This window comes from Dipteris shenzhenensis, chromosome 28 (assembly GCF_047967505.1).
Source record: "Dipteris shenzhenensis isolate YYH24624 ecotype China chromosome 28, Dip_SZ_1.0, whole genome shotgun sequence".
Classification (NCBI taxonomy): Eukaryota; Viridiplantae; Streptophyta; class Polypodiopsida; order Gleicheniales; family Dipteridaceae; genus Dipteris; species Dipteris shenzhenensis.
Window position 1 is genome coordinate 2,835,670 of NC_141623.1, and position 14,034 is coordinate 2,849,703.

The window sequence follows — 14,034 nt, forward strand, 5'->3', positions numbered from 1 at the left end:
GCCCACGAGCTTCCCCGAGCTTCATCTCTCCCACCCTCCTTCTCTGCCCCCTATGCCTTTTTCCCATGCTTCCTCCTCTCTTCAGCAGCTTTCTAGCTCACCCATGACTGCTCCCCACCATTTTCAGCCCGTCTTCTCCCTAGTCTAGCCTTGTTTCTCAACCTATTCTGAATCTTGGATGAAAGGTTTATAGGTACTAGATGATCTGTAGTCCCTTCACAGACCCTAATGGAGCACCATTAGAGACCAAGGTTAGAGATCTACCTATCAATGTCTCAGCTACGAAGAGTTACACCACTTGAAAAAAACATGCTTTTCTTCACAAAATGCAATAGAAACTCCACATCAATCATAGTGACTCACCTACTAGATCCCTCCTGACCACAGGCTACCCCATAAGTTCTAGCTTTAACGTCCAACATTTAGGAAGGGTTTGGACCAACAAGGCACAAGGTAAAAAGACTGTCACCAAAAATGTGAGGAGGCGAGCCCAAGAAGACAAAAGACCAAGGTCCATATGGATATCTAGCAGCCAAGAGACACTAGACATGACCAAAAGTTTGACTCCACACAGACCTTATCCTTGCACTCCGCTCCATCCCCAATGAAGCTCATATGCCCATGGCGCTCATTTGGGTTTGGAACAAAAAACTGGGCGACCATGGTGTTCTTTTCTTTTTTTTCAAATCTATGCTGATTGGCAAAAATAGCCAAATTTTTTATTTTTTTTTCCAAAGAAAAAAATAGCCAAAATTTAAAAACCTATATCTTTTGATTGACAACAAATGGGATCATGCAGAATGTCAAACAAACACCAAGACATAATTCAAATCATTATCATGTCTTTTGCACCATTTAGCAAAGTAACATGCATCAAAATAAGCATTTTATGAAGTTATGCCTAATTTTCTGCACCAAGTTTAGAGCACTCATGCCAGTTCTAACAATGCCAAATCCAATATGTATAACAACTCAAATCTTATTGAAAGGGCTATCCAACCATGAATTTATACGCTGAGTATTGAAAATGAAAATCATGAGAAATCAAAATATCCTATATGACATGCATAGGTAGAGGATTTGTCATCATTATATTTTCTTCACATAGTATAAGGAAAGGAAGCAAAAGGTGATTCAACAATTGCCTTTTAATCTACAACAAAGACTTATAGAGAAGAATACAATTATCCCATGACCAAATATCTTTAGTGCTGCTTAGGAAAGAAGATTCCAAATGACAAGAACATAGGCTAAAAAATCATAGGTTATCCAAAAGCTTGTCATTTTGGCTAAGGCTATCAATCATTCAATTGAGCATTCTTCTCTCTCTTGCTATACCTGTTGGAGTAACTGGTTGTGTTAGCTCCATCATGGGGAGGATCTTGTTGATCAAAGGTTCGAGAAGTGGTCGACTGGTTGGCTTGTGGTCCGTAGCATGACAAAATTGATTGGCTGGTCCAATGTGTAGGCACATGGGATTGGTTCGAGACCTTGATTGCATTGTTCACACTTGGCACGGTGTCATGCAGCGGCAACGACAATTTGCAAGGACATGGCTTCTACAAATAAGCTGGGCTACGTCAAGATCTTTTCTTTTGTCCGTGCACTCTTATGAGAGTCATCTACAGTGTCGTTATGGAGCTTAGGCTTCTATGAGCAGCCGTTCGTCACGCTAGGGTCGATAGGGTCCATAGCATCGAATTTCCTTGTAAATTTGCAACAAGGCTCGATAGCATGAGTAGATGGTCTTGTGTCCTGGTGGTCGTGTCTTGGAATCAAGACTTTCGTGAGTAATATTGTCATTTTTGAGTTGCAATATTATTCTTTGTTGTGAGTAATCCAATGCTTTACATGTGATATGAGTAGTTGGATTGCAGTATTGATATTTCATGTGTTAAACTTTGTGAATTCACTTCGAGTTAATCGAATACTTTGAATACCTCAGATTCTAACATTTGGTATCAGAGCTGGACGGTTGAGAGGACCTATTGTCTGGCTAGGGTTCAAGAGATTTTAGTGAGTAAAAGGCTTTGAAGTTCGTGAGCTTGCTTCTGTACGTGAAATTGTTTGTCATGGAAGCTTTGAAGAAGGACAAGCCTGAAGCGACAGTTGTGAGATTTAATGGTCAAAATTTTATGACCTAGCAGCTGTCTACTCATCTTTGGTTCATGCTCAAAAAATTTTGGGGCGTAGTGTCAAGCACTGAAAAGATGCCTAAAAGTAGTGGAGCTAAAGTAGATAAATTTCCTACTTGGGAACAAAAAGAACGAGAGGACTCTAGGAATGATGGGTCGTGCATTAGGAGTAGAGCATTATCACGACCTTGATGTTTCAAAGGCGGCGGCAGATAATTGGAAGCATTAGAAACACTCTTCGAGGTCAAGATGAAACACTTGAAGGCTTTATTGAAGCAGGAGCTATACGACCTACAAATGGGAGAAACTGAAGGACTTGGAGTCTTCTTGAATCGTATGCATGCATTACTGAGGCAACTCAATGATATCGGTTCTAAGATCAAAGAGGATGATCAAAAAGCTATTCCATTGAAGAGTCTACCGTCCAGGTATGCAGAGACAGTCCGAATTTTACGACTTAATGGTCATGCTGACTTTCTCGATTGCGTGTCACTTTTGTTGAGTGAGGAGAAATGGGAAGAAGGACTTCAACGCTTGGAGAGCTTGCATATGAGAAGAGAAAGGCCACAAAGGATGCGAGGACGCCAAGCCATATTGAGAGATTTTGCATCAAAAAGAAAAAGGATGAAGCTGGGAGAAAAGGAAAGGTGGTAGACGAGTCTCCTTCTAGTAATGAGGGTGGAGGATTTGTAGATGCCGAGAACCTTCGATGAAAAATGGGCTTTTTAAGATTATGGACATGTTTTAGGGTGGTTGTGTTTTTTTTTTAAATTTTAAAGGGTGGTTGTGTTTGAGCAACTATGTCAAATGATCAGACTCGTGATTGGGCTAATCATGTATTCAGATGTCCATAATTCGATTGATTTGTTTGTCGGTTGTTTTGCTTGTTAGATCCCCATTTGATCGAGGATGGGATTGTTGGAGTAACCGGTTGTGTTAGCTCCCTCATCAAAGATTTGAAAAGTGGTCAACTAGTTGGCTCGTGGTACGTAGCATGACAAAATTGGCTGGTCCAACGTGTATGCACATGGGCAATACATGATTGGTTCAAGAGAGACTTCGATTGCATGGTTCACACTTGGCACGGTGTCATGAGGCGGCAACAACAGTTCGCAAGGACACGTGCTTCTACAAAGAAGATGGGCTACGTCAAGATCTGTCCTTTTGTCCATGCTCTCTAATGAGCGTCGTCTACTTTGTCATTATGGAGCTTAGGCTTCCATGAGCAGCTGTTCATCACGTCAGGGCCGATAGGGTCCACAGCAGAGTCGAACTTTCCTTGTAAATAGCATGAGCAGATGGTTTTGTGTCCTGCTGTGTCTTGGGGTCGAGACTTTCATGAGTAATAGTCATTTTTTAGTCGCAATCTATTCTCTTTTGTGAGTAATCAAATGCTTTACATGTGATATGAGTAGTTGGATTGCAGTATTGATATTTCATGTGTTAAACTTCGTGAATTCACTTCCGGTTAATAGAATAGTTTGAATACCTTAGATTCTAACAATACCAATTTTAGGCTTTCATGTTCTAAGATCCCAACAATTGGTATCAAAGCCACCTTTTCTGACATCTATGAATCTGTTGTCTTCCCAAAATAAAAAGGGAATCCCACGAGCACTTTGTGAGGAGAAGGCAGGCACAAGCTTGTTATAAGCTTGGAAAGACATACAAGATGTAAAGAAGCAACTTGAAGAGAATGAAAAGTTCAACAGCACCAACTGCCCCAAGTTCACCACGAGGACATCCTTGTAGCCAGAAGGTTATGGAGATCAGTTGAAGGCAAGGAGAAGCAGCCGGTCATGCAGATAAATCACTGAAGTTGAATTGCAAGAGACTGATGAATTGGAGCAGAAATGAAGTTGAATTGCAAGAGACTGATGAATTGGAGCAGAAACATTGATGATGCCACGGCCACTATTGCATCATCAGTGAAGAGAAAAAAAAGTTTCAAACTCATCTAGAATTTTGTACTTGGAAAATTAAATGTATGCCTTGAAGATGCAAGAGAATGACTCTATGAAGACTCGCTTAACAAAGAGGAAAGATATACTGGAGCAGCTTGCAGCCATAGAGTGGAGATCAAGGATGCAAACCTAAATCCTCTTACCTTAAACAGCTTGACACCCAAATTCAGGGTTTAATTAGAAGCTAGAACATGCTGCAACTGCAAACGGCAAATACTCCTGCATTTATAGCTTCTTTAGAAGGAGCAATGCCGAAAGAATTCTGGACAACCATATGGTACTGGAACAGTGGAAATAGCAATAGTACAGAATGTGACATTGCAGGCGTTAGAATCATAAATCCAAAAACGTTGGAACTCCCAATGTTCAGTCTGAATCCAAAACCTTTTGTAACTCCCCTTCAGGGTTCCAGACTGTTCACTCTGTGTTCCAGACTTGGGCAAAAGTTAGGAAGTTTCTAAGGAAAAATACAGGGTTGTATTTTTTTATTTTTTTCCTGGATATGAATGCCTTGTGTGAATAAAGAAAGGACATGAAGATTGTTGCTAAAGGGAAGATTAATTCAAGCCTTTACAGATTTGAAGGAAAAATAGTTACAGACCAGCTGACTAAATCATGGCACAAAAGGTTTCGTCATCTCAACTAGAAAGCCCTCAAACTCTTAAGAAATTTGTAGATGGTTAGATGCATTGACAGTATACATAAGAATCAAAGTATATGTGAACCTTGCATTTCAGGATGCACAGAAAGTCTTTTGGAACAAAACTGTTCATGAAAGCAATCATGCCTACACAACTGTTGCAGACCAGTTGAGTGAATTATGGCACAAAAGGTCCAGTCATCTCAACTAGAAAGTCTTCAAACTCTTAAGAAATTTGTAGATGGCGAGATGCATTGACAGTATACATGGGAATCAAAGTACATGTGAACCTTGCATTTCAGGAAAAACGCACATATAGCCTTTTGGAACAAAATGGTTCATGAGAGCAAGGAGGCCAATTGAACTGGTCCACGCAGATCTAGCAGGACCCATGCATGCCAAGTCACTAATGGAGTTGTTTACATGCTTACTTTTATTGATGGCTATACAAGGCAGGTATGAATGTATTCTCTAAAAAATAATAATAACCTTTTGATTATTTCAAAGAATTCAAAAGTGTGGCAGAAAAGCAATCAGGTACAAAATCAAAAACCTCATGATGATGAGTATATGGTGGGAGCGTTTAGGACCATTGCAAGAAGCATAGTAGGACAGCAATTTACCCCTCAGAGGATAGGTATAAGCTGAAAGGAGAATAGAACCCTACTTGAGATGCCAAGATGCAAGTTAACGGAAAGGTAGGTACTTAAAAGGTTTTGGGCAGTTGTAAGTACAATAGTTGATATCATCAACAGGACAACTACAAAAGAATTCAGCAACACGACACCTTAGTAGGCTTGGAATGGACACAAGCCCAATGTTACAGGTAAAAATATTTGGTTGTGTGGCTTGTGTTCAAGTAAGAAGGAAGCTTGATGGAAAGTAGTTGTGCATGTTTGTTGGATACAGTGATCAATCAAAAGCATACAGTTTATATAATCTTTAAACAAAGGCAATCATTGTAAGCAGAGACGTCATCTTTGCAGAAGATGAGGATGTTTGATGATCTATAACCAAATTATCTTAAAGTTACTGGAGGCTTTTAGGAAAATAGAAAAGTGTATTCCCAAAAAAAACCATGTATTTAGAACTATTAAATAACAAATCACCCCTTATATATAGGCATCATACTTGGTAATATGAACCTCCTCCTGAGAGTTATATCAATACTCAGATCCCCAGGAATAGGCCTAAAACTGAAAGGAGCATGAACATTGTTGTATTGTTAAATTAAAGCCTCCATATTCCAGCCATAAACCAAGCCAGCGTGAATCCAGCAACCTTTCTTAGAGAATTATTCAAGACACAAGTGGGTCTTAGAACAGAAAGTTCAGAGCTTACTTTCCCCCTGTAGGATTAAACACCACCGAAAAGGCTGTTGTAATCTCATCCATTGCATCATATGCCCTATATGAGCAACGCAGCTGTTTAAGCAAGTTACCAAAGAAAAAGCTTGATCAAAAATCTAGGCAATAACTCAACCAATTCAATTTCAAATATAGACTAAATTAAAGCAGTAACAGAAAAGGATGCAGGTCGTAGTGTAAGCCAGACACCTGGCCAGTTAGAGCGTCCCATAGATGAACTGGATGGTCTCTAGTTGTAGTAGCAAATACACAGGTTGCTGGATCTGACTCCCAAGACAAGAAGCAGGTGAGAAGTCTCATAAATAGACTGATGCAGACAGATTAGGCAAGTATTACTGATTCATGAACCATCCAACTTCAAACACCTCTTGCAATGAGAAACCATTGAATTTGAACCCAGAATAGTCTATGTTGCTGGATCTCTCCAGATTTGTTTGTTGAGTTGGGCTTGACCCTCGCTGGTCTTTTCGCATGTTACGCATGGTGTATTCTTGCCGTGAGCACTCTTAATAGGAGTCTTTTTCATACTTAATAGGAGTCTTTTTCTTGAAAAGGAAAAAAAGAGCAAGGTTTAGGGTTTGAAAAAATTTGAGACCCTATATCACACCATCACACTTACAAAGATGTGTGAAATGACACTCAAGCCCATTGTTAGGCCAATTAAACCTAACCCCCAATGACCACTATCTTACTCTTATCTTCCTAACCTGAAACCGGCCTTCAATAAATTCAAGGGCAGTAAAACTAACAAGTAACCAGTCAACACTGTTACATTAACAATTCAGCAAAGGTATAACCAACAGATTGGGAGCTAGAGTGCCCCTGCACCAAGACAAAGACACAGATTGGCCCCAAACCTTGGCACCCCTTTCGGTATTTCTTTAATTAAGCGAGAGGCCCTGAAATCCAGGCTACATAAAGGATACATTCCTTCTTACAACTGGGGCATTCCACATCCCCATGGGCATCCACATACCCTGCATAGCCCTTACTATTCACCGCTCTCACCACTCCTGGCAGTAGGTCTCCATCCCTAGTCTAGGAGGAGGCTTGCACACAGCCCGGAACTGTTACTACCAGCCCACTCAGCCACTCAGTTCCCCACAGCTGTCACTAGTGCCCAATTAGTCATTCATCTGCTCAAAGCAGAGAAAGAAAGCATACAGGAGCTTTCTCCACTGTCCAGTACTGCCATGACCAATAGTCTCTCACCCTAAGGGTCACACATATCTTGATACATACACTTGACACAGCAAACAATATGGCAGACACACCTGTACCATCCCTCTCGGGGTTCCAGGGATACTTCCCATTCCAAGCATGGATTCCCGACCCCTGCCTACTCAGCAATGAGGCTGTACCAAAGATGTGCCATCTGCCTAGCAACCACTGCCTGCATGTGACCCATCTCCTGGAGAAACCAAAAGCATATTCCCACATGGAACATGTTACTAGCCAAAGCCAGCCAATAGGATACACAATGAATTCAATCCCATTTGCATTTCAATGCATCTTCCACTCTCAGTAGGCATCAGAATTCCTAACATTAGCCCTGCTGGGCCCTGCTCTCACACCCCACTGACAACAGGCATTCACATCAGTGCTAACACCTGCATGAGAACCAAAGAGCGTTTACTAGCAGCCCAAACAAGGCCACACGCTCCCCAAACAATCACAAGTGCCCACTGACTCATTGGAATACCCAAACAATGGGTTGAAGCATCACTGAACTGCCCATGGTGATCAGAAGCACAAACAACCTCTGCAAGCATTCATTATGAATCACCCTGCCAACCAGGCTTTTCCAAACACAGCTCACAAGCAGAGCAAGGATACAGAGAAGTCAACCAGCTTACCCTGGTCAACCAAGCAGCATTCAAACGAGCTCTTACACGAGCTTGAGCAATTCGGCCCCCGATTATGCATTGCCATGTCTGTAAATCAGCTTAGCCTGCTCATACAACAGCAATGGCTGAGGGAAAAGGGAAAGAAAGAGACAATAGAACGAGAACAGCCCCTTCAGGAAGCGATTTGTGGCTTGTCTACTTGGCCCTATGAGCAGCCAGGCCCTCAAGCATTGAAGCAGCCAGCCCTCAAACAATTCCTGCGCTGGCTGTTCTCTGTACCAGCAGCCCACGGAGCTGCAAACGGACGCCTAGCCTCCCGTACAGACTCCCAAACAGCCACACAACAACCAAAACTGCTGTGCGCAGTCCCCGAGGCAGATTCGTGCGTCAAAAAGTGTCAAAATCAGCCTGTCCATGCGTCCAAAGTCTCACCGTCGGCTCCCGTACGTGAAAAACGTGAATTTCCAGCCCTTTTCTCCACATTGAACCTTGCTAAGTGCATCTAAGGATGGGAAAATGCCACGTGGCATTCCCCCCCCTTCATTTGCCCCTTGCCCGAACCTTTTTATGACCCAACCAATGGCCAACTTTGGATCCTAAGGTTCTTTGCCCCCTCTTCGGCCCAAACCCCCAAATTCACACCCAAGGCACAATTTGCTAGGGGTTCTAGCCAATCGAGCAACCCTTGACCTCGCTCCTTGTTTTCCCAAGGCCCTACCCACATTGCAGGCCAACATGCATGCGCCAGAAATCACGCCCTCGTGACAATTTACATCCTCAACAAAAATGTCAGGAAACCATTTCTTGAGCTTGCTTACACTTTCCCATGTAGCCTTCTCTTATGAACCATCCTTCCACTTTACTAAATATTCATGAATAATTGAATTGTGTATACGCCTTTCTTTAATATCAAAATTCTTTTTGCCTCATGTAGATGCACTAGGGGTTCAATTAAATCTATGGGAAGTTCTGCTCCTATAGACTATCACCTTCAAGCATCACTTCTTCAAATGACTAACATGAACTAGTAGATGCACTCTACATCCATCAGGTAAGGCTAATCTATAAGCAAGCTCACCAATACTTTGAAGTATTGTGAACCAACCCACAATATCTCAGAGACAACTTAGGACATTCACCGATATTTAGGGTTTTCGAGGACTCCGGTACTCTCAAATCAACTTTCTCACCTTCGTCAAATTCCACTTCGCATCTATGTGGATTTACACGAGTTTTTAGCTCTATCGTGAGCTTTCTTAATACTTTCTTGGGCATGTCTCAGCATATAGGTGCTTCTCCAACAACAGGCGCAATTACTTCGTTTTGAAAAGCGTTGCTATTTGTAAACAGATGAAGCTTCAACTGGACTCCTTTCACTAACCCCGTTTACAGAGAACCCAGCTCACTACCTGGGGAACCTCTAAAATAGGGGATAGCAACCAAGGTGGAGGACTATACATCCAACAAATACCTCGCTCTATGAATAAATAGAAGACACCTGCAGGCTAGGCCTTGCAGAAACGCACCCGCGTCTCAATGGTCGTCTAAGAACCTGATGTATTCTGCTCCCAAATGGCTTACAGGGTGTAGATACTGTCTTGCCAAATGGCAACTAGGGTGGCTCCCAAGGTATCATGGTGGCCTCCTGTCACAAAACTGCAACGGACCACCAAGATGTTCCAAGCAGTGATGTTCGGCACCATCACCCATAGGCTATCCTCAGAAGATGGTAATAGATGTCATCGGGAATAAGGCGTCATGCCATGTGCTCTATCCATAAGACCTGTTAACCGTGAGTTTTGTAAGTTCGAGAGGTCAGGTCGATGGAGAAGGCATGACCTTCCTCTGTTAACCAGGCAACCATCCCCCAAGTGAAGTCATGTTGCATTCTGTATGTCCTGGCGAAAATTTGGATGGACCCAACGAGATCCTCTGTGTTGCAAGGCCGCTCCAAGAACAATGTGGGATCGTCTCCATATCTCGGTCCATGCAACGCTAACATGCACCATCTACGCATATCTACTCTAGCCAAGGACCCATGGGCTAGCCTCCATGAGCCACCATTCAGAAGAAGTAAGAACTCTCTTGTGGTTTGTAGCAGCTGATACATAAGTAGAAACAAAATCTAAAGACCACCACGTAGGGAACCTACTGCTCCACCCAATGATGCCCCCTGGTGGATACGGTCTAAGTTGTCACCTCCAACTACAACAGCAGCCCAATGCATGTCGTGTACAAGACGGGCACCACCTCCACCTTGCTTAAAGCCCTATCCTTGAGGACTAAAACCACTCTTTTAGGTCCCAATACACCTCTCGAAGAGGCCAGCCCTCCCATAACCAAAACTGCCACCACATCCCAATACACCTCTCAGGGAGGCAGCTCCATGGCCGGAAGGAGCTTGTTGGACCTATATCCCATTGTGCCCATGGGCACCATGAGACCCTCTTGCCACGAACATCCGGGTGACAAAGGAGGGATTTCCACTCAAACTCCTCTCGACAACAGGGGCTGGCCCGAATGAGACCTCCAAACAATCGCTACTACACTCTGTGAAGACTCCACATGAACGAGGAGCCCTTTCCTATGACGGGATCCTTTGAAAAATTCCATCTGTAGGACCCCTTCCATAGCCTCTCATGCACGGCGTGTTCCTAAAGCCTTCGCTATAGCAAGAGCTTCCAGTGCTCCGAGCCTAGAGTAAGTCCCCATGCCACCAGCTTGCCTAGAAGGGCTCTACTCTGCATCTCTAATGCCAAGTTCTTGCTCCCCCCAGGGAAGAATCATCGTCTGTTAAGGATCCTGGCTCTAATGTTGGTGTCCTTATTTCTTTCTTTCTCCTCTCAAAATGGTGTATTCACTTACTCTTTATAAGCACTACTACTCAACATTGCCCCTACCACCCAGCACCATCGGCATACTACTAGATGCAAAAGACATAAGAGTCATTCTTTGAGTGTCTTACCTAGCTTGAGCTTCACAAACCTATTGAGTAACGTGGTTAAGGTAATAACTGAGTCATCAAGATGGGTAATCCTCTTGTAAGGGGTCAGGACTAGGTGCTACAAAATGCGGCCATAGATTGATTATGCTCCAAATCTAGCATATAGGAAGCCTCATTAAAAACAGCTCAACACTAACCCGAACTGAATGTGAGGGTTGCATTGTGATAAAAACAAAATAAATGGAAGCAAATAAATTTCAAGCTACATGAATTTTACGTGAAATCTTCTATCGAGATCTATGGCCATACCAAAGGGCTTTTCGAGATAAACAACTTGGTCGAAGCCTATGTTCTATTTGTAACAATAACAAAAGTTCAATAGGTTTAACCTTGCCTTTTCCAGTTATTGGCCAAGTCGTGGGTATGTGGAAGACTACGTGGGTGCCTGGCATGCAAAGGTAGACAAGTTGGCAACCACTTTGGTTTGACTCCTTTTGCTCTTTTGAGTTTAGCATTTGTGGCGCAATTTCCTAAGCAGTGCACAAGGTCGGAGTCAAGGCTGTTTGTTGATCTATGTATCAAGTGATTTCTTGGGGTGTGAGTGTGCGTGAGTATCTAGAATGTGTGAAGTCCACTCAGGAGCAAGCTATTAGATGATATTTTGCTCAAGGTTCCTTTTCAGCCTGTGAGGATCTTCGGTTTTATGGAGCATAGTTCTAACTCACAGAGGTACCTTGATCTTAACCCGCTTCTTATTGCCCTTGGTTCATGTAGAGTGAGAGGTCCCCATAAAGTCCTTACAATGGGACTCTTGGGAGTGGGAGTGGATTGATGAGGAGCACCAAGAGAAGAGCCTCCCCTTCTTTCGCGACACTATCAGTAATGCCAAGAGATTCCAGCTCAGCTGCAGAGGTTAGAGGCCTTCCCGATCCACTCTGTTATGCTCTAGCCGAGATAGCATGACCTCGGAAAGATCGGTGGGCATTTTCTTAGATGACCAACTTTTGTAATAGTTAATGTGCGTGAATGAAACGGTCAAGAGAAGTAACTGCCAAGGTCCTAGGTGAGGGTGAAATGGCATTGACTAGGTGGTTCTGAGTGCTAAGGCCTAGGTGCACCTAAATGTGCAATAATGCCAAGGGGCAAAAGGTTTTAATGTGCCCCAAGAGAGGGGTAAATGGTGCACCAAGTGAAAAGGGCTAAAACGTTGACATGTGGCAAGGGGAACCATCTAGGGAGTTGTGGGTCTTGTAGATATGCAGGGGAAAAAACAAAGTGACGTATCTGTAGGAAACTTGTGATCTACGAGAGTAGGCTGGGAGGATATAACAGATGCCATCACCCGTGATCTGAGTGAGTGTCAGAGAATAGAGATTGTATCAATTGGTATCAGAGCTGAAGGTAAAGAAAGGAGGCTCGTAGGCTGTGTGACGGACAGGAGGCGGAGAAAAAAAAAGAAAAAAATTTTAGCGGCTGCTCGTCGACGTGCTCCACGAAGACCATCGTCGCCTTCAAAGACCATGCGGAAGACGATCGTAGGCTGGGAGCGCAGAGGTGACGCGGGCTGTCCGTGACGGGGTGGTGGTGGATTTCGATCAAGCGTTGACAGGCGTCTCAGGTCGACGTTCTGCTGCGACGGCGTGGCGTAGGATTGACGGACACTTGTTGCAGGCCTTCCTCCATCAGAACGTGGTCCGTCAACGAATCTACGGGAACTCGCTTAGTCAGCGAATTATTTACCCTGGTGGATTGACGACGTGCAGAGGAGCAGGCGATGACCTGAGCGCTACAGCAATTGTGACGAAATTCCTCACCTAGCAGCTGGTCACGGAGATTGCAAGATCTCTTACCTTTAGAAGAAACGCCTCACGGTCAGGATAGGCGAATTTTCTTGCAACGGCCTTCGAAGGTCGCCAAACAGAACCCTGTGGACGTTGCTACGAACATTGTGCCCGTAAATCCCACGCACGTGCCTAGGTCTGGGTACTACTTTCAGGTGGAGGGAAAAGATCGTGGTTAGCCCAGGATGCTTAAACCCGATCGTTGAACTCGGGATTTTTAAAAAAAAATTTGACAGCGAACCAAAGATAAATACGACAAGGGGGATCAATCGACATTTCGAGAAAGAAATCAGGGAGCACCATCTTTCGATATAGTTTTTACAATTATTATATATGGTCCTGTTATTCCTGCACAGTAAAAAGGAACGTTCAGAATATTATGTATTTGGGAGTTTAGTGTGCAGAAGAAAGAAAAACAGGAAAGCAAAATAGAAAAGAGGTGTATATATATATTTTATTTGGGTTCTAGAAAAGACTGAAAAAAAAAAAAAACCATTTTCCCTTTTGAAACTATGGAGGCAGAAGGGCAGAATTCTAGGGTGACTACTAGTGAGTCTAGAGTACGGTCTACACAACAAATGTCACATCACACAACACCTACTTTGGTCGGTAGGATTTCGATATTAGAAGATGCTTTACAGCAGATTATGAACCAGCAGCTTCAAGTGAACGCTCGTCAGAATGAGATCAGGGAGATGGTGCAAGCCTTGTCGGCTAGACCGTCTAGAATTGATAAGGGCAAAGCTCCAGCAGAGCTAGAGCCCAGTATACATTCATCAGAGAGTGCGAGGGTCAAGGTGCCTAATATTACTAACTATAGACCAGAGAAGTACGCTGGTCGGATGACCGAGCGCAGTTCTGATGTGATCGAGGTCTGGTTACACAAGTGGGAAGAAGCCTTCGCCATTTGTGAAATCAGATCTGATCTAAAGAAAATCCGTGAGGCCACTCACATGTTTATTGAGGCAGCGGATAGATGGTGGATAAAGCAACAAAAGGATCAAGTTGCTCCTACCACCTGGGAAGGGTTTAAAGCTGAATTTAAGAAACACTTTCTTCCACCTGATGAGGAATCCCGAGCTTGGGATGCTTATAGAAATCTTCGTCAGAGGAGTCTGTCGGTGGCAGAGTACACTGACAAATTCAAGGAATGTGTCATGAAAATAACAGACCCTCTCCCTATGTCGGTTCAGTTAAAAGACTATATCTATGGACTGAACGACAAGATCAAAATGGAAGTTCGGGCTAAATATGTGACTACATTAGATGAATCTATTGCAGTAGCCCTGAACTATG

The 14,034-nt window shown here is 43.4% G+C and overlaps 1 protein-coding gene across 1 annotated transcript in view; it reads right to left on the reverse strand.

Annotated features, from left to right (window-relative positions):
- Positions 1-14,034, reverse strand: part of LOC147883043 (Transducin/WD40 repeat-like superfamily protein) — a 108,190-nt gene that overhangs the window by 66,071 nt on the left and 28,085 nt on the right. The window contains exons 5-6 of the mRNA XM_087399717.1: positions 6,296-6,369; positions 6,081-6,163 (exon numbers count right to left, since the gene is read on the reverse strand). Of these exons, the coding sequence (XP_087255843.1) occupies positions 6,081-6,163; positions 6,296-6,369 (157 nt within the window). The remainder of the gene's footprint in view (positions 1-6,080; positions 6,164-6,295; positions 6,370-14,034) is intronic.